Source organism: Strongylocentrotus purpuratus, unplaced genomic scaffold (assembly GCF_000002235.5).
Source record: "Strongylocentrotus purpuratus isolate Spur 01 unplaced genomic scaffold, Spur_5.0 spur5_scaffold_2, whole genome shotgun sequence".
NCBI classification, from domain to species: domain Eukaryota; kingdom Metazoa; phylum Echinodermata; class Echinoidea; order Camarodonta; family Strongylocentrotidae; genus Strongylocentrotus; species Strongylocentrotus purpuratus.
Window position 1 is genome coordinate 4,076,885 of NW_022145605.1, and position 22,450 is coordinate 4,099,334.

At 37.4% G+C, this 22,450-nt stretch overlaps 2 protein-coding genes across 5 annotated transcripts in view; one reads left to right on the forward strand and one right to left on the reverse strand.

Annotated features, from left to right (window-relative positions):
* Nucleotides 1-424: 424 nt before the first annotated feature.
* Nucleotides 425-22,450, reverse strand: part of LOC575953 (DNA excision repair protein ERCC-6-like) — a 40,884-nt gene continuing 18,858 nt past the window's right edge. For 2 of the 4 annotated variants that reach the window (XM_030991454.1, XM_030991455.1), the window contains exons 15-21: nucleotides 8,872-9,020; nucleotides 7,997-8,100; nucleotides 7,222-7,435; nucleotides 4,997-6,796; nucleotides 4,641-4,706; nucleotides 3,542-4,091; nucleotides 425-2,860 (exon numbers count right to left, since the gene is read on the reverse strand). In XM_030991454.1, coding sequence (XP_030847314.1) covers nucleotides 2,731-2,860; nucleotides 3,542-4,091; nucleotides 4,641-4,706; nucleotides 4,997-6,796; nucleotides 7,222-7,435; nucleotides 7,997-8,100; nucleotides 8,872-9,020 — 3,013 coding nt within the window. In that variant the 3' untranslated portion in view covers nucleotides 425-2,730. The remainder of the gene's footprint in view (nucleotides 2,861-3,541; nucleotides 4,092-4,640; nucleotides 4,707-4,996; nucleotides 6,797-7,221; nucleotides 7,436-7,996; nucleotides 8,101-8,871; nucleotides 9,021-22,450) is intronic. The other 2 variants (XM_030991457.1, XM_030991456.1) reach the window with 2 other exon arrangements.
* On the forward strand, nucleotides 16,523-21,740 carry LOC105438691. Its single transcript, XM_011666835.2, has 3 exons — nucleotides 16,523-16,787; nucleotides 19,853-20,050; nucleotides 21,107-21,740. The coding sequence occupies exons 1-3, from the start codon at nucleotides 16,682-16,684 to the stop codon at nucleotides 21,244-21,246; spliced, it is 444 nt and encodes a 147-aa protein (XP_011665137.2). The 5' UTR covers nucleotides 16,523-16,681; the 3' UTR covers nucleotides 21,247-21,740.

The window sequence follows — 22,450 nt, forward strand, 5'->3', positions numbered from 1 at the left end:
CCTGCATATCACTTGGTCATGATTTTACATGGAGTTATGATGCAGAACTTGCAACAATACAAAAATAACATTTGTAAATAAGTGCTTATTTTAGACAACCCCCCAACTCCTTCTGTGTAAAACCTGATCTCAAATTATGTCCAGTGTGTGAGAGAGTGAGAACATGTACATTTAATACCTGTATATAAGATTTTCCTTTCTCTCTTATTTTAACAATTTCATACCTTACCACATTACTACATACATTTACTACATTTTTTGATAATACAAGAATACTCACTAGAGAGGGGAGATGAACCTCTGCTATTCTAAATTTTCTGTAATTTTCCACACAACTATGTGTACATATTTTCAAGAAATCCCGAAGCTTGACCAACATTTTATTATTGTGGAAAATAAATGAATTACTGAATTACTGAACATTGAAATGTTCACTTTGAACTGACCTATTATCATAAATATGTGCACTTCCTACATTCTACACATCATTATGCAAGGAAATTTCTGGTGTAAAATGCAATTGGTTCGGTTGTAATAGACCTGTCTTCTAACATACTCAAATTTTAGGCATATTTTTTAAACAAAGATTGTTCTTGACAACCATAAAGCTTGTCCGAGGCAGCCTGACATAGCGAAAAGCAATGTTTGCAGACTGGATTCCAAGGATTTTAGTTTATTCATGAATAACAGGTTAATGGGCTAACTCCTCACTAGGCCCCAAGAAAGAACATCCATAAATTTGAATATGTTAGAAAAACTGGTCTATCAAATATCTTTGTTCTATTGCTATTTTGCATGTTTGTTCTACTGCCAATTCACATTTGCGCATTTCACAATTCACATTTTTTCTTCACCTAAATAGTTCTATGGTTTGTCTGAATAGATACACATTAACACGTACATTTCAATTACTGAGAGCCAGAAGGGCATTAACTAGTATCTTCTCACACAGAGTTAATGGACTTTGGGCTCTCAGCAGAGGGGAACCCCCAAAACAGCATGACCAATATTTGTCATGTTTAGTGATTCAATTCATACCTCCATGAGTAACCCACATTGTTTATCAATTTACAGGGTAGATAAATATATTCAATGCATACCAGTTTCCAAGCTGAAAATGCAGACACCCACTTTATCCAATACATGTTCATTACATACCCATTCATCTGAATTAGTATCAAAAAGATTCTGAAATGTTTCATGAGAAGGTTAGGGGATCCACATGATGATATCCTTCTGATAATGTTAAGAACTTAAGATATGATTTGTCAGACCAATAGATAAACTGCCTTCTTAAAAGTTTCAAAGTTAAAGGGAAGGTTTTTACAGGCTGCCAGAGGGCATATTAAACAAAATTTACTTGGCGATGATGCATTGTTTACATCATGCAATCTGTGTATAAATACATGCTTGCTCCTAGGTAATATGCGAGTGTTGGACACCAACCAGTCTGGTTACAATACCATGCTGCCCTTGCAAGCCTCTTCTTGAGTACTGCTATCTACAGTCTGACAATGCTATCACTTTAAGTAAAGAAAAACAATACATAATTATGTCTTAGACATACAAGCACCAACAAGAATACAACTTTTATCAAATAAACGCCCTAGACCAAAATCTTTAACTTCCTGAAAATATTGACAACACATTTTCAGATCAAATTCTCTTCCCAAGCTCCAATGTGCTTATGTCACAAAAATAATTCCCATGATTTCAAGTACCCACTCACCTGGGTAGATAGAGAGTGAGAGAGAGTTGAAACATTCTGTAAAATGTTCATCATTTTACTGCTCTTGATGTTACATAAAAAACAGTTTTCGGACTAAGAGAAAATAATGATCTTTCTTCTTGAAATTCAACATGACGTGTTTACGTATTGTGGAGATAGATATCACAAAACAAATATTGTTTCAAGAGGAACAATGAAAACAGGCACTACAAAGAATAGTTGTCTTATGAAAAGTAATTTTTATATAATGTAAGTGTACATTTGGTGACACTGAATGGGTTAATGTAGACTTTAATACTGTTAAACCAGACACTTCTGTGACATGAAACTTTCGCAAAACACAAACATTTAAATTTAGTTCTTGGTAGTGTGTAACTTTCTTTTTATTAAAACAAAAAAATATGTAATTCACAAAATAAAGAAGGCTATTAAAGTTGCATCTATAGGTGACAAGGATACCAGCAAAGGTAACAAATATGGCAATGCGCACTTTCAACCTCGTACTTGTTTTGGTTCATAAGAGCCTCTATGGGATCCCATAAGACCATACATCTTTTAGTTTAGACCAAAGGTGAACAAGTTTCTGTTGAGAAGATTGACAACACTTATAATAAGAAAAGGATTAAGGATTGTCCTGGGGAGTGTTTCACAAAAACAAAAATAGACTTTAAGTTGGACTTAACTATGGTAGGCTGTTCATGCAACTGTTTGCTCTCACCATTTACTGGCATTGGTCTCTCAAGAGACGTACAAATCATAGTCACAAGTCTACCGAATTTACATTTTTTGATAATTCATTAATAAAGGAAAAAATATTATCCAAAGATCGTAATTGAGAGACCAATGGTAAGAGCAACCAGTGGCATGAATGGCCTGCCATAGTTAAGTCAAACTTAAAGTCGACCTTAGTCTTTGTGAAACACCCCCCTGGTCATCACACACAAGGTCAGATCTCCTAGTACTGTATCAGGTGGCCATTGATTGATGGCTGTCTGTCTGTTTCACTGACTCTCAAGCTTCTTCTTGAGTTTGAGGGCAATGAGCTGGAGCTGTTCGCTGCTCCCGTCAATGTAAAGGGCCTGGAGGAAGGCACGAAGGGCCCCCTTGTTATCTCCTTCAGATATTTTAGACCTGTTGTGTATGTGAAGAGATACAGGAGAATGGGAGAGAGAAAGAGGGAAAGAGAGCGAAAGAGAGAGAGAAAGAAAGAGAGAGAGAGGGAAGGAGGGAGGGAGGGAGAGGGAGAGAGTTAGAGAGAGAGAGAGAGAGAGAGAGAAAATATAATCAATCAATTTCAAAACAATGTTTGACATAGAAAGTCGTAAATGATTCAAATGCCAAGAACAAAAGCCAATCTTGATTAAACTTGAGAGAAGAACAAAAAGTGTTTAAACACCCCGAAGTTATTATTATAATAAACAGAAATGAGGCATTCAAAAATTAAGACATGAGGATGTCCTCATTAAGAAACATTACAAAGCTTCAATTCATGAAACTAATTCAAGCAAAACAAACCCAAAACAATTCATCTTAAAGCCCCACTGCACTACTTATAACTTATAGCTACTTACGCTCTCTATATAGCAAACAATGCCTAATCGGTGACCATTGGTCCCCCATGGTCCCCTCTTTCTTATGTTAATTGAGAATTAGTTTGATGAGATAAACTCCTGTCAGTGACTACGCAGGGAGGTCTAATCCCTCCTGGCCAAACAAGTGCAGAGGGGCTTTAATAATTGAGACCTTGGAATGACCACCATTCTATGAAAGGAGGACTAGCTAGCACGGATCATTGAGATATAATATACTCACATTCCCTTCTTTACGAGAGCTTTGTACTTCACCCGCATCTCCACATCTGCTTCATCTTCACTCCTGTTTTCATCGCTCTCCTCCTCTTCTTCTTCTTCTTCTTCTTCCTCCTCCTCCTCTGCAATGCGTTCATCACTGTAATCAACTTCATCTTCTTCATCCTCTTCCACCATCTCGTCTTCCTCTAGTTCTAAGTGTTCCTCACTGTCGTTGGTTTCTTGTTCTTCATCTGAAACTCTACCGGTTTCATGAGATGCACTCCTCCTGTCCGCCGCTGCCTCCATCTCAATGAAGTCACTATACTTCCCTGATTTAAGGTGTTGATCATCTGGTTTGCTTATGCACACATCATCATCATCGTCACCTTCATCATCGTTATCACTTTCATCATCACTAACAATCACATGTTTCTTTCTCCGTTTTCTTCCAACCTCCTCCTCCTCTTCTTCTTCTCCTTCATCTTCTTCTTTTCCTTCATCTTCTTCTTTTTCTTCAGATGGAAATTCCTCTGATTCATCCAGCAGGCTCTCGTCAATGACTCCATCTTTGTCTGGATAAAGACAAAACAAGAATATCATTATGACCATCCTTAACAAATGTTAAAATAAAAAAAATAAAAAAAAACTGACGAAAATAAAGAAATGTTACTCATTCTTTACATGAAAAACATTATTCCACTAATCAGTGGAGTTGTTTAGAAAATGGACTAGATCTACAATAAAAAATGGCACAACATGACTTAATCAATTAGCACATTCACTCCTATCAATTTTCCATCTTGGATTACTATTACACACATCAAAGTGTGAGACAAAAAAAAAATCAATTCCATAAATAAATGGATCTACAAAACATGCTCCTGTGACAACTGTTCCGAAGTCTATATCCTCTACACAAATCAAATCAAAATATATCAGTGCTAGACACAACACTAGACTTAAACCTTACCCTGAACCCTAAACCTCATCTAAACCTAACCACAACCCAAATCCTAACCCTAACCCTTGATTGCGGACAACATACTACCCAGAGCAATTGTTGAAAAGGCAAATGTGGGATCACCTACATAGACACCCTATTTTTCTTTAAAGAATCTTACCCAATGACGGTTCATCTAAAGACTGTTCTTCATCAGAATCCCCCACAATGAAGTCATTCATACTGTCTACAAATCGATAGAAAAAAACAAGATAAATTAGTGGGCAAGAAAATTGTAGACAAATGACTATGAACTTAAATTGAATTTAACCACAAGAAGAATGAATTTGACAGGATTTGTATTGCACTGTAGTTGGAAAAGATCAGAATTTTTCATTTCATGTAAACTAGTAAACCCATTGCCCATGAGAGCCAGGTGATTCTTTACATTTAAGCTCCCAGGAGCGAGAGAATTCAGTGGTCTACCTGTTAACAGAACCTGAAAAAAAAAAAAAAACAAATTAGTGGCCATCTTACCTTGCAGAGCACCACTCTGGTCAGTATCCAAGGAAGACTTTGTGGTTCTACTTGATTTCCTTATATCCTCCTCCTCCTCCTCATCACTATCATCTACTAGCACACTGGATGGTTTCTTTCTCTTGGTGCTGAGTTGTCTATCTCTTCTTCTCTTCTCTTCATCACTCCTCCTATGCTGCGCTTCATCATCAAGGAATCCGCCCCTGCTTCCGGAGCCAACATCCCTCTCAAACACTGATTCGTCTTCATCATCGTTCTCCTCATCATCCGACACTATCCTCCTCACATGGCGGGTCTTAGTTACAGGGGATGAGGTATCGAGGAACGGGCTTTCTTCTGATGTGAGTCCAAGAAACCTAGATGTTGCATCAAGATCGATGCCTCCAGGAGGTCCTCCTTTGGTGCTGGATCGTTCTTCTTGGGGGGACTGCTGGTCTTCCAGTGAAGAATTTTGACTGAGAGGAGAATTGGGTTGATCCTCAGGGTTTGTTGATTGCACATTGGTTTGGTCATCCACGTCATCTGTCTGTACGGAGAAGCTGGCCATGGATACATCTTCATAGCTCTCTTCATCATCAACTTCACCCTCTTGGAGATTTGAATGAGGACTTCTCTCGGAGCTCTCACTGTCCTCATCAAGGACACTATCTCTTTCATCTTCAACCATTGGCACAAGTCCTGTTCGCAATCCAGACTGATGATCTTTGTTTGAGTGGGTGGTTCCAGCACCGATGCTGACATCCATGTCTTGACTGATATCACCACCAGCCTGACAACAGAAACTTGAGATGGACACCTCTACCACCTCCCCATAACTACCACCTTCTTCATCATCCTCACTGTCTAGTTCAACATCATCTGCTGCAATCATACTCACATCCTGGTCTCTCCTCCTTTCACCCATCGGACTTCCGTAGCTCATACCCTGGGAAGAACATTGGCCATTCTCCCACTCGATTGTATTTGCTTCCTCGTCTTGGCTCGACTGACGACTAAAGGACTCTTCTAAGGAAAGTTTCCTAGTGGCATTGAAGTAGGGTAGATCTGATGGCTGTCTGCTACTCTCCTCCATCATCCCATAGCTGTCGGTATCGGAGGGCATCATACTCTTGGATTCCTTACCTCTGCTTCTCAATGACCCACTACCATCTGGCATGTCACCATGAGTTGCACCTGTATCAAAGGAAGTCATACCTCTACTCGACTCCTCGCGATGGTCCTGGAAGCTTTCATTGGGGCGATTTGGTGGAGTCATACCAACAACCAATTCAAGGCTCTCATCGGCACTCTTCTCCAAGCCCTCCTCACCCCTTGATCCTTCAGGGTCACTTTGAAAGTCTCCAGCACTGCTGTGATCATCAATGTAATCTTCCATCTCTTCATCTAGATCACGTTTAGAATTGGAACCATCGTAAGTAGCATCCCTGCTGCCACCACGGCTGCTGTCCTCCGGTAGATAGGACTCTCCTATGAACGCCTTGTCCTCTACCCTGCTCCCTGGTCTGGAGCTGTCATCTAAACGACTCCCAGGTCTGGAGTCATCATCCACCACAAAGACACTGCCGGGGCGGCTTCCACCTCCACTCTCCTCATCACCGCTTCCCGGTGGAGACTCATCGATGATCACAACCTCCTCTTCGCTTGCTTCCGATGCATCACTTTGGTAACCGGGAGAACGATGTGCTAAATCCTCCGCTTCCTCACTAAGGCTAGCTCCAGACCCGTCTAGGGTGAGCTCTTCCATGGTGCGGTCTAAATCTTGAACAGCAATGTTTGCTCCTCTTGGAGGTGGTCTATCCTCTGGGGGAGGAAAAGAGATTGGTAAAATAAAAAAATATTTGGATGCATCTATCAGTGTAAAGAAAAGCTCCTATAATTTCTGACAAAATCCAATACAATTCTGCTTTGAAGATATAAAACACTTGGAATAACTATCATATATAAATGTTTTAATAATTCAAATTACCTGACAGTGACTTGCATTTTCTTGAAGGACTTGGAACCAGTTTGGATCAATGGCAAGTCTTTCAAAATACTTTAAAGACAACATACAACTAACACTGTGAACATTGTGATTTCAAAGAATAAGGCTGTACCTTTTGTACCTGATTTTGATTTACATGCACTGTACTATTCCACACGTTAAAAGCTGATCAGGTGTAAAATAGACCACAAAATGATGATCTAAGCTGTGCACCTTACGATCTTCATTACACAGTACTTACCGGGTCTGTAATGCTTTGGAACGTGTTGAAGAGGCGGGTTGATGACTCCTTCTCCCGTTTTCTCCGCCCATTCATTTTGAAGCCGCTCTCGGTTGACGTTCATAGAGTAGCGCTTCTTGGCCCCGCCTGGACCCTCCGTGCCACGCCCGATGTGATCGTTCAACTTCCGGGTCAGGTCAGATTCTTGAGCCACAAGCTCCTGTGCCCTTTGTACCTAAATCAGGTGAGGCATGGTACATGTTGAGCTGAGGTGATTCATATAAAATCTGGTTTCGCTTACCATAATTTTTTTTTTTAGGGGGGGGGGGGGGGGGAAGGGCGGGCAGCAACATTTTTGAGAGATGATTACTGCGGGCCCTAAACATATTTTAAAGAGGGAAGTTGTTAAATTTGATCAGTAAGGCCTCCCCTTCGCAATGATATGAATTTTGCATCAATTCAAAACACTTTTGATTCTTAATCTGGATCTCTACATTAAAGTTCTTTATACTTTATGCGACAAAATAATCGTTTTCATAATTACGCCATTCCAAACAGGTATACATTTTGCTTAGCCATCTCATATATGCTCTTCTATCTCATCTTTACTTTGCTGAGTTATCTCATATATTTTACGACCAGACGTTGTGTTTGCAATACATAACTGTGCTTCTGCCATTCCTGAAAAATAGCACCACACCCTACTAGCAATATTGCTATCCAGTAGTGTTCTTTTACAAAAGATCTGTATTTCAATACATGTATCTACTGAACTATGATCAAATTCTTATCCTACCCTTTGTTGGATATACTGGTTTCCTTCTTCTTCATACTCCTGACTTGGTTCCGTATGAGCCTCCTGGGAGAACATCAGATCATGGTCACTGATCCCAAAGATAGCTGATAAAAATACAAAAAACAAGATGAATCCTTTCCATGTTGAATACCGGTAATGATAATAATAATAATAATCTGGCTTTGTATAGCACTTAATACAAAGTACCATCTATAAGCGGTTTACAGAAATCATTATCTCAGTCATTGGATTCATTCAGGCATAATGTGCACCATCTCCACTCTCTGGGGAGTATTTCTACCATATGGTCCCTGTGAGGCCATATGGCAATTACTAATATAGAGGCTTTCGTCATCCTACCAGATCCCCATTTCCCTCCTGGGTAGGTAGTGGCAAATGTAGATTAATGCCTTGCTAAAGGATATGCTGAACAGTTGGCAATCAGTATGAAAATGGGTCGTTTGAAAGGATTCTAGGACAAACATCCCCCAGGAAAATTGATTCCATCCTAGTCAAAGATTACACATACAGTCAACAACATATTCATACTCTTTGTTAATTTGATATTTTGGGAGTGTTTTGTTTTTAAATCAAGAATGAAAGTTGGACTGGTTGAATTAAGGCAGTCATTGAATACTTTTAGATTTTACCCTTAATATGTCACATTCTCAAGAAACATAAAAATCGTGACAAATCAATTTTTCACATAATTGAAAACTTACAAAAATTAGTCGTTAACTGTACATGTACATTTATGTGAATCAATGTTCATGTGTTGTTTCATTGAAAGAACATGGTACAAAACATGAATGAAACAGTATATTTCTTTTTGCGTTTGTATATTTGTATGTCTTCCTGTCTGTGTACATACTAACCTGTAGAGTACAGGAAAGCAATATGAGCATCCAGTAGTGTATCGGTCTTCCTGTGAGATGAGTGCATTGCTTCCAGCTGCATCTGCGTCTGTGATACCTTGGGGTCATCCAGAACAAACAGTTCCTTCAGCTGCTGTCCTGTAAAGTATCTGCAGAATAGAATAATAATAAACTGGATTTATATCTCGCTTAATACAAAATACCATCTCTATAAAGCGCTTTACAGATATTATTACATCGGTCATTGGATTCATTCACACATGATGTGCACCATCTCCACTCCCTGGGGAGTATTCCTACTATATGGCAATCGCTAATACAAAAGCTTTCGTCATCCTACCAGGTTCCCATTTCTCTCCTGGGTATGGAGTGGCAAATGTAGATTAATGCCTTGTCAAAGGACATTAGTGCCGTGTCGGTGATCGAACCCACGACCTTTGCATTTCAAGTCCAGTGCTTAAACCACTCGACTACGACACCTCTACAATTAATAAAAACCTACCTAATGGAAAATGCATATTCAACCTAGTTCTTAAATTGTTACCTTACCTTGTTATCTTAAGTGACTTGGTAACATTGTTGAAGGTTGATGAAGAAATTGCTTAATTTTGGTATAAAATGTTACTTACTATATTCCTTCTACTGTACTAACCCTCTGACATGCAAAATATCCTGAGAAAATTCTCAAACCACGAAGATATCTATGGTTTTCTTTGAAGGCGTCGATGTATGACACCCTCTAACAGTGATTAACAGTAAATTCTCCCAACCATTTTTGAATTTTCTCAACCGTTTTTCCATGAAAAAAAGACATAAAAACAGGCTATAAAAAATCTGTCAACACTTAAATGACTGGAATGGAATGTAGAGCCATTTTATTGCTTTGTGAGATTTCCATTCACCTAAATGTAATTAAATTGTAATAATATAGTTGGGAGAATAAAGGAATCAATCAGATCCGTTTTTCCCAATTTGTACCATGAATAATGGTCTGTTTTCACTCAAATTTCCAGATTATCTTTAATTGTACATCTAGCATTGAAGTCACTACCTTAGCACCACTATCTCTCATCTGAACACTGTTACCAAGTCCCTTAATGTTTGATAATTTCACTTTAAATTTGTTCTCTTGTCATAACTCTGTTAAGTTTTACTTGTATCAATATTGTAAAGCACTTGATATAAATGTCTTATGAAAATCGCTACAGGGTGTATATAAGTATAAAAGTTAATATTATTATTATTAATAACAGTAATAACAATAATAATACTACTTCTACCATCAAACCTGTCTATAGCGACCACCCAAGGTAAACACAAAAAGTGGTCTTAGAAGACAGGTGGTCTACACTTCCACACTGCCACTTTCACAAATGTATGAAATTCTTCGACACCACAACTTAAAACCAATCAATAATTTCAGATGGCATGCAGAACAAAAAATTAACCTGTATTTGTAATCTGGGTATAAACAGGATCAACGGCAAGGACAAAAAACGGAACTGACAGCTGTCTTTAATCCATAGTAGCTGATTCATTGAGAAATATAGAAAACTCTACTATGGGTTAATTAAACATTAATAATAATAATATAGTATGGATACATATAGCTCTTAACACATATACAATATCACTAAGCCCATTACAGATATATTACATGTACTAGATTAGTGTAAAATATGTTGACAACATGCAAGACATAAGAAGGGGGATGTATCAGGAGTGATTAAGATTAAGATTAAGAGAAGAGGAAAAAGCTTGATAAGGCTTCTTAGGAAGAAAGGCTTTGATTCTTCAATTTAGTATACAATACATACATATTCAATTCATAAATTTGTTTGCAGAAATAATATCTCAAAAATAATGCCTCAAAAGACTTGGAGAACAAACAGGGGGGGGGGGGGGGGGTAAATACCATGCCCTTCTTCCCCAATGCCAGATACAGAAGAGTACCCAAGTGTGACGTCATACTTCGGTCCTCTATAAACTCAGATCAGAGGTTATTTTTACACATATTAGATACAGGGATACCAGCTGTTGAATATAATCTCATTGTTAGCCTATTTATTTGTCAAAACATCAGGGTGTGGTACAAAGTTTCATCAGTCTGTTTTCATCTTCTGTTTTGAAGTGGAGCTAAAGAGTGTTCCTCAAAATGTACGGTCTTGCAATCTTCTTGATTGCTCTGATGATCGGGGGCTCGCAAGCTTGCAGTTGCTTAAATGAACCTCCAGCTGACAGATACTGCAAAGCCGATTACGGTAAGAAAAAACATCAATCTCTCTTCTTTTTCTTCAATTACTTGATTAAAAATTATCACACTGCAGAGCTTCATTTTGTATATCAATAGACCTGTGTACCTACTGTATTTCAATACACATATCGTCGCTTGGGTGGCAGAAGGGCGTTAGCTCGAGTTTCAGGTAAAAAATGAAACGTTAAGCAGAAGGGCGTTAGCACTAAATCGCCTCAAACTTTTATAAAACTAACTTATTTCCGAGAAAAAAATTGTGGTCATGTTCTACTATAACATTTCTATTAGTCTTTTAAGTTTTAAACCAATTTTCGGGACGGAAAGCAGTTTAAATATAAAACAAATCTTTGAATGCGCATAATTTGAAAAGTAGTTTTCGAGTCGCTCGCACGCTAACGCTCTTCTGCCAGCCGGCCAACGATATGCATACATGTTTCTCTCCAGCATAAACTACCCATTGCTATGTATGACAAGCCTCTAACAAGCTCTTGAGTTGTCAAGAACAACTTTTGTTCAAGAAGTATGCATAAATCAGTAAATTGCAGGTCTATTGATACAAGAAGGATATAATATTGAGGACATTTCATCTTTTGGAGCCAGAAGGGCATACAAGGCCTGTCTTCACTAGCTCGAGATCGCCAAATATCCCGCTATTTGAACTATCCCGATCGCAAACTATCCAGCTAATTTGCGTCTTCATTGTTGCAATTAGCGGGATATGTGGCCGGGATTGTCATCCCAAGATATCTTGGGATAGTTTGCAAAATATCCCACTATTTGGCAAAATATCTCGAGCTAATTTCTCAAGGTCGAGTTTCAAGTTTCGAGGTCGAATCTCGAGATGATGAAGATGCGATTTGTAACTTCGGGATTATTTCCCGAATCAGAAATAGCTGGCTATTTAGCAATCTTGAGATGATGAAGATGCCCCTATTGCCTGCCCTGAAGGCTCCAAACAGACATGAATAATGTCAATCATATATCAAATAAATATCTAAGTATACGTGTATGTGTTTGTTTAAGTGTAAATAATACATCAACTAGCAGGCTCCAAGATCCCAAAAGAAGAATTGTCAATGAATACAATAATTAAAGGAATAACCAACTGCTCAGTGGTTTTGGTCACTTTTGTAACTTGTAACAAAGTTATGATTCATCACCTGTAGTTGCCATGTAAATCAAAACATTCAGCATGATCAGTCTTTTAAAAATAGAGATGGTTATCAGCATTACTAACTCTATTGTTTGGTCAACAAGTATTTCTTGACTTATCAATATATATGTAAATGTAGTGATCTATACGTCTTCTAGTATGTCCTTTTGCAAGACATTAATCCACATCTGCCACTCTCCACCCAGGTGTGAATGGATACCTGGCATTTGCTGGGATGATAATATAAGTGCAGGGTCTTCAGGAAGAAGAGCATTGATGCTGATGAGGATTCCCTGTTTTAAACAATCAAATGTTAGTTTTATTTATGGGAACCTATAATCTACAAGCTGAGCTTTTCAATAGGTTCCTCACATTTCACCCTGTATAACCTACTATTCAATACAATTGATTGTGACGTCTTTTCAAAGAATCGATGATATAATGTGACACTTTTAGTATATTTCATATTATGTTCTAATTTTGTCAATTATGTAAATTCTTTTTGTGTAAAATGTGAAACATAATAAACTTGAAACTTGAACTTTAAACAAAATTATTATTCCCTACTGCCCAGTCATTATGGCTAAAGTTCTGAAGGAGGACAGACCACCCCAGGCCGAGGGTAATCGCTTCATCTTGAACAGCTTCTCTACTCGTGTGACCTACACCTTGAATATCCGCAAGAGTACTCACATTTACCGTAACAAAGATGGACGTGTTGTGCAGGGGGTAAACAATGCCACGACCCATTCTAGTACTGCTGCCTGTGGTGTCCCTCTAGAGGAGGAGGGATACTACATGCTCGCTGGAAGTAAGTACCAGATCTACCATTCTCATAAACATAGTAGTATTCCCTGCATGGTCTTGGGGATACTACTTTCTGTTTTCTTTCAAAAAAGTACAGTTACAACCCCCTCAGTGCTACTAGCAATAAACTCAACCATAACAGTATATCAAGACTCTACTTAGAGAACTATTTAAATAATTATTTATATTAATATAAACAAATTGTACAATACAGCCCTGAGCCTGCATTGTATATGTTTAAATAAATCTGGTCAAACATGAGCCCTATTTTGAAGCATTTTAAAACAAATTTAATGTCTATTATTTAAGACATAATTTTGGTTGACAAAATTCCTGTTTCAAAATCCAAACCTGCGTCAAATGTTTAAACATGCAATGCCAAAATTCAACCCTGTCGCTGATACATGTTAAAACCCCTTGTGAAGCACCCTGTGTTAGTGAATGCAGAGCTCTACAATTCAATACATTTTTCATGGATTTAATCTGTCAAGCAGCACCATTTCACCCTTCCCCTCTTGAGTCTTGGCAATGCACACACTTCATAAACAACCCAGAAAAACTACAGATTAAATCGGTTCACTGTTTTGAAATCATTGTACGAGCAATTACATATAACTACACCCAGAATAACCCTGCTATGTTCTCTCAAATCTGTAACTACTTCATCTTATTTTCAACATTTCAGATTACAGGTTCGAAAACGATGAGTTTGATAGCCTCAACCTTGTAAGCTGCGGGTCCATCGTGATCAAACTACCCCCTCGGAATAAAGATACGAGGAAGGTTATTTATGACATATGGAATAAAGTCTACGATTGCTCAAGCACCAGGCCAGTCCCCCTTCCAGTGCCCGTCGCCTAATAATGAGGAGCCCTGTACCGATTGATCTTCAAGCTACCCGAGGGCAAGAGTAGGGACATATGCCTATATAGCCCGGCCACCACACACTCTACAATCCTACTGTAATCTGATTTTTGAAGAAATCGCCAAATTTTACATAACATATGGAAATATAAATCTTCCTAATGATGTGAGCATTAAAAAATGGCATCCGGGTCTGTGAACAAACAATATCTCTTTACAGATTTAATACATGAAGCTGATATTGGACTAAACCATCAGTATTCATTGTAAGGTTTAAATAAATTTGTCACTTCTTAGCTGAGAACTTGGGGGGGGGGGCAGACTCTGCCCATCACAGCCTTATGATGATTAATGAATTCCCTCTGTTCAGAGAAGGTTTATGATTTTTTTATCAGCTATTTAAAGCGTATTGATTATTGTAATGGGCTGCTCTCTACTATTCCCTCAAACTAAATTGGATCGTGTGCAATGGCTACAAAATTGGGCAGCCCAACTGATACTTCAGGTTTCTAGGGACCATCCATCTGAGCCACTCTTGAGCTCATTACAATGGCTTCCTTTGAAACAAAGAATAATTTGTTAATTATTCTTGTGTGTCTACAAAATAATCAATAATCAAGCTCAACAATATTTAGATACCTGTTTGAATTTATGTACACCTGCCACGGCATTAAGGTCAGCCAGTGATCCTCTCCGTCTCACATGCAGTTACTTGCATATTACTAGCAGCTGATAGGACATTTACTGTATCTGCTTCAAAATACTGGAATGATCTACCTCTAATAGAATTAGACAGTCTTCATCAGTTATTAACTTCAAAAAGGCCTTGAAAACACATCTTTTTTGCAGTTTGTAGTTTTTTCGTTTCTTTGTTTTTCTTATTACATGTATTTATGTACATGTAATTGCCATTTACTGTAAGCGCTTTGAGCCTTATGGGAAAAGCTTGGTATAAATAATAATAATAATAAAAAGCCGGATTAACACATATTTGCTGTCATTATTCTTGACCTGAGATACTATGCTTAATGTCCGACATTGGAAGAACATATGTTTGTGTTGACGTCGTTTGTCATGTACATTTATCTTACAAGGCTTACATTATTGTCATACTAGATGCTTAATTCACACAAGAGTATTTAAAAAAAGTTTGGCTCATGATTTTAAACTTCAAGGTTTCTTGTAGTTAAGAACTGTTTGTACACATTCATGGTTTTGAAAACTTATGGCTTTGGAAACTTAGAGTTAATTTACTTGAAGCTTTAACCAAGAGCGATCTCATGCAAGGTTAACACAGAAACTATATGAGCAGGGGAGGGGGGGGGGGGTTCTTTGCTTGATGTTATATGCCATGGAGACATAATTAAGTACAATATGTCACCATTATTTTAAACACATGTTTGGCTTGCACCCAGTAAATGAAGATTGCGTGTTTGATCTGTAATTAAAAAACAAGTCAGTAAAAATCTTGGAACCAGCAGGATTTTAACCTGCCATCTCCTGCTTGCCAGGCAGCGACTCTACCACCATATTTGGGCATGTTTCACCAGCCTGTAGCTTCAACTAGTGCTAACTTGGCTTGTGTTTAAAACTTTGATCAGTCATTTTGGATCAAACTGCATGGGACCACACCTCAACCAATACCTAATCCAAGACCCAAATCCTATATCCTGGACAAATTAATAGCCTAACGCAGATGTCTGATAATGATGTTTTGCTTTGGAAAACAAAATCTCAGAATTCTGACAGAGTTAATCTGATCAATTAATCAATAAATAAGGTGAATGCCAATCTGACAGAGAACAATAGAAGAGAAGAGAAGATAACAGCTGTGGAAGATTAACGTCAGGTGGGTGAGGTTGTAAACAGGATAATGATATATATTCTCAACAGATGAGGTGGGAGGTTGGGGAGGACATATTCTATTAACCATCAAATAGATTAGGATTAATTATGATTTGATATTGATCTAGATGAAAACTTGCAGATGAGAGGGAGAAACTAGATGTTCGACTGCATGTAGTAAAAAATGATGCCTCTGCCATAGAGCGATTTTACAAACCAAAACAGAAGCAATATTGCAGTAGAAATTCAATTTTGATTGTATTCCATTATAACAGTTTCTAAGAATATCGTGATTACAAGCTATTTTTCTTTTTACATGTACGACCCTTTGAACTTTGACCTCATGACCCTAAAGTCTAATCAGTTCATTGGCTCTGCAAAAAACATACATGCCCAAGTTTGATAGTAACCCATCAATCGATTTTTGAGACAACGCAATCACAAGCTATTTATGCATACATAATGAGCCCTATGACCTTTTACCTTTGACCTGTGTAATATTGTGAACTTGAAAAAGCTAGTAATTTGACCAAAAAATCAAAGGTAGTTTCGTGAATTGTTTAGTAGAGGATGATGAAATACTATTTGTATCAAAATTAATAAAGAAAAACAGCAATCTATATGACTCTCTAAATGCTAAGCAAGTATACTTTTCTGTTAAATGACAAGGTGGGGGTGCTCTTTCATGCCCTTTATTCCCATTGCAGTGAGAGAGAGTTCTGCTCAGTGATTACATGACACATATTAGATACCGGATGTATCAGCTGTCGCACAAATATGTCTTTCACATGAAAGCAAAACAAGCAGGATCGATGAGACATAGTTTTATCTCTCACAGTCTGCTTTCATCGTCTGTTTTGGAGGGGAGCAAATAATTCTTTCTTAAAATGTCAGGCCTGGCTATCTTCCTCGTTGCCCTTATGATCGGGAGCTCACAAGCTTGCAGATGTATCTTTCAACCGCTGGGACAGAAGTACTGCGATTCTAAATTTGGTATGTTGGTATATATATCCTCATTTAAATTATTTAAATACTGTGTTTTAGATAGATGAAGGTTTAATGGTCATCATTTGAAAACATTTAAATGCATATCACTAATACACTGTACAGTGTGTCTCAGAAAAAACTAAAACCAAGAATTATCAATGTTTTATCACAACTATAATCAATAAGTGACACACATTTGTAAAGCTTATATCCTCTTTTTTCATTTGATGTAACTCATATGATGCATATTTCATGCATGAGTGATTAAAAACAATTTGAAGAGAGGAAACCAAAAAGTAATTTGGTGGACGGTATCTGAATCTCAAAGAGAAAATCACATTTCTAGAAAGTTCATTTTCTGCCCTTTCATATGACACCCTCAATCAAGAAAAAATGAGCCAGAAATAACGAAGTTCTGTTTGTTTAAAGTAATGCTTGTATTTCCGTAATTTTATTAAATGAATCCGTTCCACTGGCTGTCTGCCATTACAACAAAGAAGACAAAGGACTTCATGCATGGCTGATCTTCAACGAAGTGGAGTTTGTTGTTTGTTACTATGGCAGGCAGCCAGTGAAAACAAATTTTGAGTACAAATATGTGTCAATTATTAAATATAATTGTGATTAAGTTATGATAAAACATTGATAATTCTCGGTTTCCTTTTTTCTGGGACGCACTGTATAGCCTTGGGGTATGGATTTTTGAAGTGTATTATACCAAATGGTAGAAGAGGATAGTATTGGGAATTGAATTTGATATCATACATGTAGTTCAAACATCTATCTAACCATGTGTGAAACTGGACCATGTCTCCCATTTAGTGATTGTTAGGTATTAATTGTAGTAAAGCAACAAATAACAATTGAAATAGTAGCGAAATACTAGTCAAATAGAAATATTAATAATTAAATAGTTATCAATTCAATGAAACACCAGCAACTTCTATACTTACCATATATACAGATTACAGAGCTGTGTTTCTGCAAACATAGCAGTGCAATGTTTGTACATGCAATTCAATTCAGACCTTTCTCGTCAATAATAATAACAAGTCAACGCAAAGCGTAGCATCCCCTCGCAGGGTACAAATGGCCAGTATACGTCAGAACAAGTTACCTCCATTGGACTATACTATTATATTATTAGGCAAGGAAGTTAACCACACGTTCACATATATAATTAGGTGTTTTTGCATATTTAATGAGCTATGACCTTTCACCTTTGACCTACATACTCAGAAATCAAACTTAGGCTGTACATGTATTGTGATACCATGTACCTTCATATTAAATTTCATTAAAATTTGTTAAACATTACTCAAGTTATCGAATGGAAACCAGATTCACATATTCAATGAGCTATGACCTTTGACCTACATACTCCGAAATTGAACTTAGGCTGTGTTTTTATACCATGGACCAGAGCTGCCAACCTCCAGAACAGAAAATCAGTAATCACAAGGCTCAAAATCAGTAATTTGGGGTATAAATCAGTAATTTCTTATGCGGCGCTATGAATCTAAAAAAACGACACGCCAACACTGCGCGGACGCATGATTATCTGAAATTTTTGGTGATTTTACTCACACAAAGATGTTAAGTATTGAATTTCAGGTCATCACAACACAGTTTATCATGAAAAATGGCTCCTATTCACAGCACTCGCTACGATAAATCATATTCAATTCATTAAAAAAAAAAAAAAAAAAAAAAAAAAAATCTTTTTTTTTTTTTTTTTTTTTTTAAATCCGTAATTTGAGACAACATTCCGTAATGGTCGTTAATTTCCGTACCAATTACGGAAAATCCGTACTAGTTGGCAGCTCTGATGGACCTTCATATCAAATTTCATTAAAATCCATCTAACATTACTGAAGTTATCGATCGGAAACCAAATTTGTTATGAACGGACGGACGGACAGACGGCAGCGTTACTATATCCCCTCCAACTTCGTCGGCGAGGGGATAATAAGAATGATAATAACTACATTTGCATGTATATATTGCACCAATATTCATGCAAGGTTTGCTCAAGATGATTATAAAGTAGTATCTTGTTACACTGGCTTCAGCAAAGCTGCCCTAAAGTTGCTGAAAGCATTCAATGAATAACTTCCTACGGTATACCAATTTACTAATCTGAGTTGAGATAGGCAAATACAGATTAAAGGCTTGTCAAAGGACACTGATGCTGCAGCAGGGATTTGAACAACAAACAATTTGATACACAGTCCCATAACGTTTACTACACCAGGGGGGGTGTTTCACAAAGATCCTAAGTAGAACTTAACACTAAGTTTGACTTAAAAATTATGGACAGCCATTGGAGCCTTAAAATGAAATATACTCAAAAGCAGAAATTCAAGTATTTTAGACATTTTATAAATTCCACAACAAGAATATGAAATTTCCTTAATGATAGAAAATATGAATGATTTGAATAAACATTTTATGCCTTTCAAAAATATTTTTACCAAATATTTTCAAAGATGCTAATGGCTTTCCATAATTTTTAAGTCCAACTTAGAGTTAAGTTCTACTTAGAATCTTTGTGAAACACCCCCCAGGACAACTTGATAGATCATCATGACATCTCTGGACAATATGACAATGTAAAACCTTGTTTTAAACGATAAACCTTCAAAGATCAAAGAAATCATAATCAGTGGTCCCAAAGAACTCTGTAAGAGCTATGTGATATCGTCCCCTGACTGGCAGAAGGGCATTAGCTTAAATTTCAGGTAAAAAATGAAGCGTTAAGTAGAACTTTTATAAAACTGATTTATTTCCGGAAAAAATATTGTGGCCGTGTTCTACTGTAACATTTCTAGTAGTCTTTTATGTTTTAAACCAATTTTCAGGACGGAAAGAAGTTTACATATAAAACAAATCTTTAAATGCGAATAATTCGAAAAAGTAGTTTTGAGTCGCTTGCGCACTTACGCTCTTCTGCCAGCCGGCCGAAGATATCAGTGGCAGTAACGGCTTCCTTGTAGACAACGACCGTTGAAAAGTGAGTAGAGTGAAGGGACACAGAAGCTAGCACACTCCATTCCTATTTTACTTCATAGCAATCTTGGCTAATGTCACACAAGTACAAGAGCCCAGCATCAGCAATGACTACATTTGGACCTACACTCTGGAAGTTGGAGCCATCTTCCGAGATGAAGAAGGTGACATCACACTGGGAAATGGCGCCACAGTAAAGAGTTATTCCGATTCCTGCCGTGTTTTTCTACAGCAGGGCCACACCTACATTCTCACTGGAGGTAACACTTCCCTTGTCTATTTTGGGGGCATTCTTTATAAAAACAGAGTAGTGCCTGTGGTGAAATCACATACGGGCGTGTGTGTGTGTAATTGGGTTTTTACAGACGCGTATCAATCAGATATGATTATTTAACAGAAGGGCAACACCTGTAGACATCCACAGCTAGTGATTACCAGAGATATCGAAGGGAGAGGGCACATCTCACCCTCTTTGTCCACTTGTTTTTGTTTACATGCTTTGAAAAATAACAAGAACCTTAAGATCATTACCCAGAGCACTGTAGTGTCATCCAACACTTTATACATCCTCTTTAGAGGTAAGGATCAAGAGAGAAGAGGGTGTGTATGTAGATCTAATCCTAATCCCCTGTGTTTGCCTGCAGTGTCACCCTTCAGGAGGGCCACACCTACATCCTTCCTGGGCACGTTGCACAATTACCATTGATAGTAACTACCATGGAAACCTTGATTTTGATTTGTTGTTGAGCCCTGTTACCATGGAAGTAGCCATTTATGGCAAAGTTACCATCAATGGTATTAAAGGGATCGTTTAACAATGTTAAATCTTAGATACACGGCCCTACGTGTTATCAGTGTCTGTGATATGGTGTAATATTGCGCTTCAAAATGATTAAAAAGTGCCTCAAAAAAGTAAAAATATTTGAGTGACCAGTTTTACTATACTCGTTTTCCCCAATGGACTGAAGTGTCTTCAGGAACCGTTTGGCAAAACCGTTTGGCAAATGGTTTTCAAAATTTGTAATTCCAATCATAAATATCTTGATAATCAGACAGGCAATCGGCTTGTAAAAGCCATGTGGTTCCTGACTGACCTACAGGTGTACAGGCTTATAATTGTAATTGCAGCATGAGCTAAATCCAGAATTTTGTTTCGAATCTGAGACAAAGTTACCGGATCCCTTTAAGTTTTATACACCGGGCCCCAGGAGGTTCATTTCGGTAAAATGATATGAATTGATGGAATAAAGTTTTCTAAAATAGCCTCAATTACCTATAAAACATCTTTTGTTCTTGTCTTTCGTGCCATTTTTCAGGAAGGCAAGGATTAGGAGACCTTTGGCTGCATGACTGTTCGGCAATCTTCTTGGACATAACCAGTTCAAGTCCCCAGGAAGAAATAGTGTTGTTGGTTTTAAGTGTTCCAGAACCATGTCCCTATCTCACTAGCCCATAGTCCCTGCCATGCAGGCTAGATTCAGACTGCATCCAATAAGATGCAACATGTGTCTGTCTACATAAGGACTTGTATGGATCAGTTGATGAGAGCTAATGGTTTCCTATAGATGACTGTATCTATCCTATTATCGCCTGGTTGGAGACACAAGGACCTCATCGAATCTTGTTAGACACAGAGCCCTTGTGTCTTCAAGCAGACGATTTTCAAACATCGAACAACTTTTTTTTCATACAAGAAAAATTCATATGTATAACAACATCATACTCATACCACTAGTGTAGATTTAATGAGGCATGCACCTATATATATTGTATAAATAAACGTATACCCGTACTTATAGAAGCTTGATCTTGAGGAAAATCAGCAATAGCATTCAATTCTCCTTCTGTAAAGCAGTCATATAACAAATTAAGAAATATTCTTCATCAAGGTCTTGTGGAAAACAATACCAAAACTTCTGTATACTATGTTTTGTCACCATGTACCAATGATCTCAGAAGAAAAATTTAAAATCCTTATTGTGCAGATATCGTTATTATAAGAGATGCTTCATACAATTTCCATGTGTGAATGAGAGTTAATGATTATGACTAAGATGGTAAATGTATTTCATGAGGGGAAAGAAGTACCCAATTCTTTCACTAGGTCTAAGTATTCTAAGGCTGCATGTTTAACCCAATGACTACCAAATTCTTTAATCCCCATAGACCCAATTCAAGGATAACCCAGTATAGGTAAAAGGTTAACTGAATGATGGTGATTTTCCATAGATCTCATGAATAGAGAAAAAGAAAATTATTGATTAATGCTTAGATCCGTAGCAATGATTTGGTGGTGTAAGATTTATTATTGTGATGGTCCTAAAACAATAAATGTTCTAGCACTAAACGTCTTCATTTCAAAAGTCTTTCATTTTGAATTGTGTATCACTTTATTTAAAGTCACAGTTCCTCTGAAGCTTAAAAGGCAGTTGAGACAATTTGAGAAAGTCATCAATCCACCTGACATACATGTACAATTGTACATCTATTTCATGAGAATTAAATACTTTGAAATTTTAAATCTGAAATTTTAGGATTAAGAATGCTTTAGAAAATGAAAACTCATGGCGATGAGAAGTTGATGAGAAGTATACGCAAGCACACAACAGATGCATGTGGGATGATTACGGCGTGCACGCATGTCGTTTTTACAACAAAAG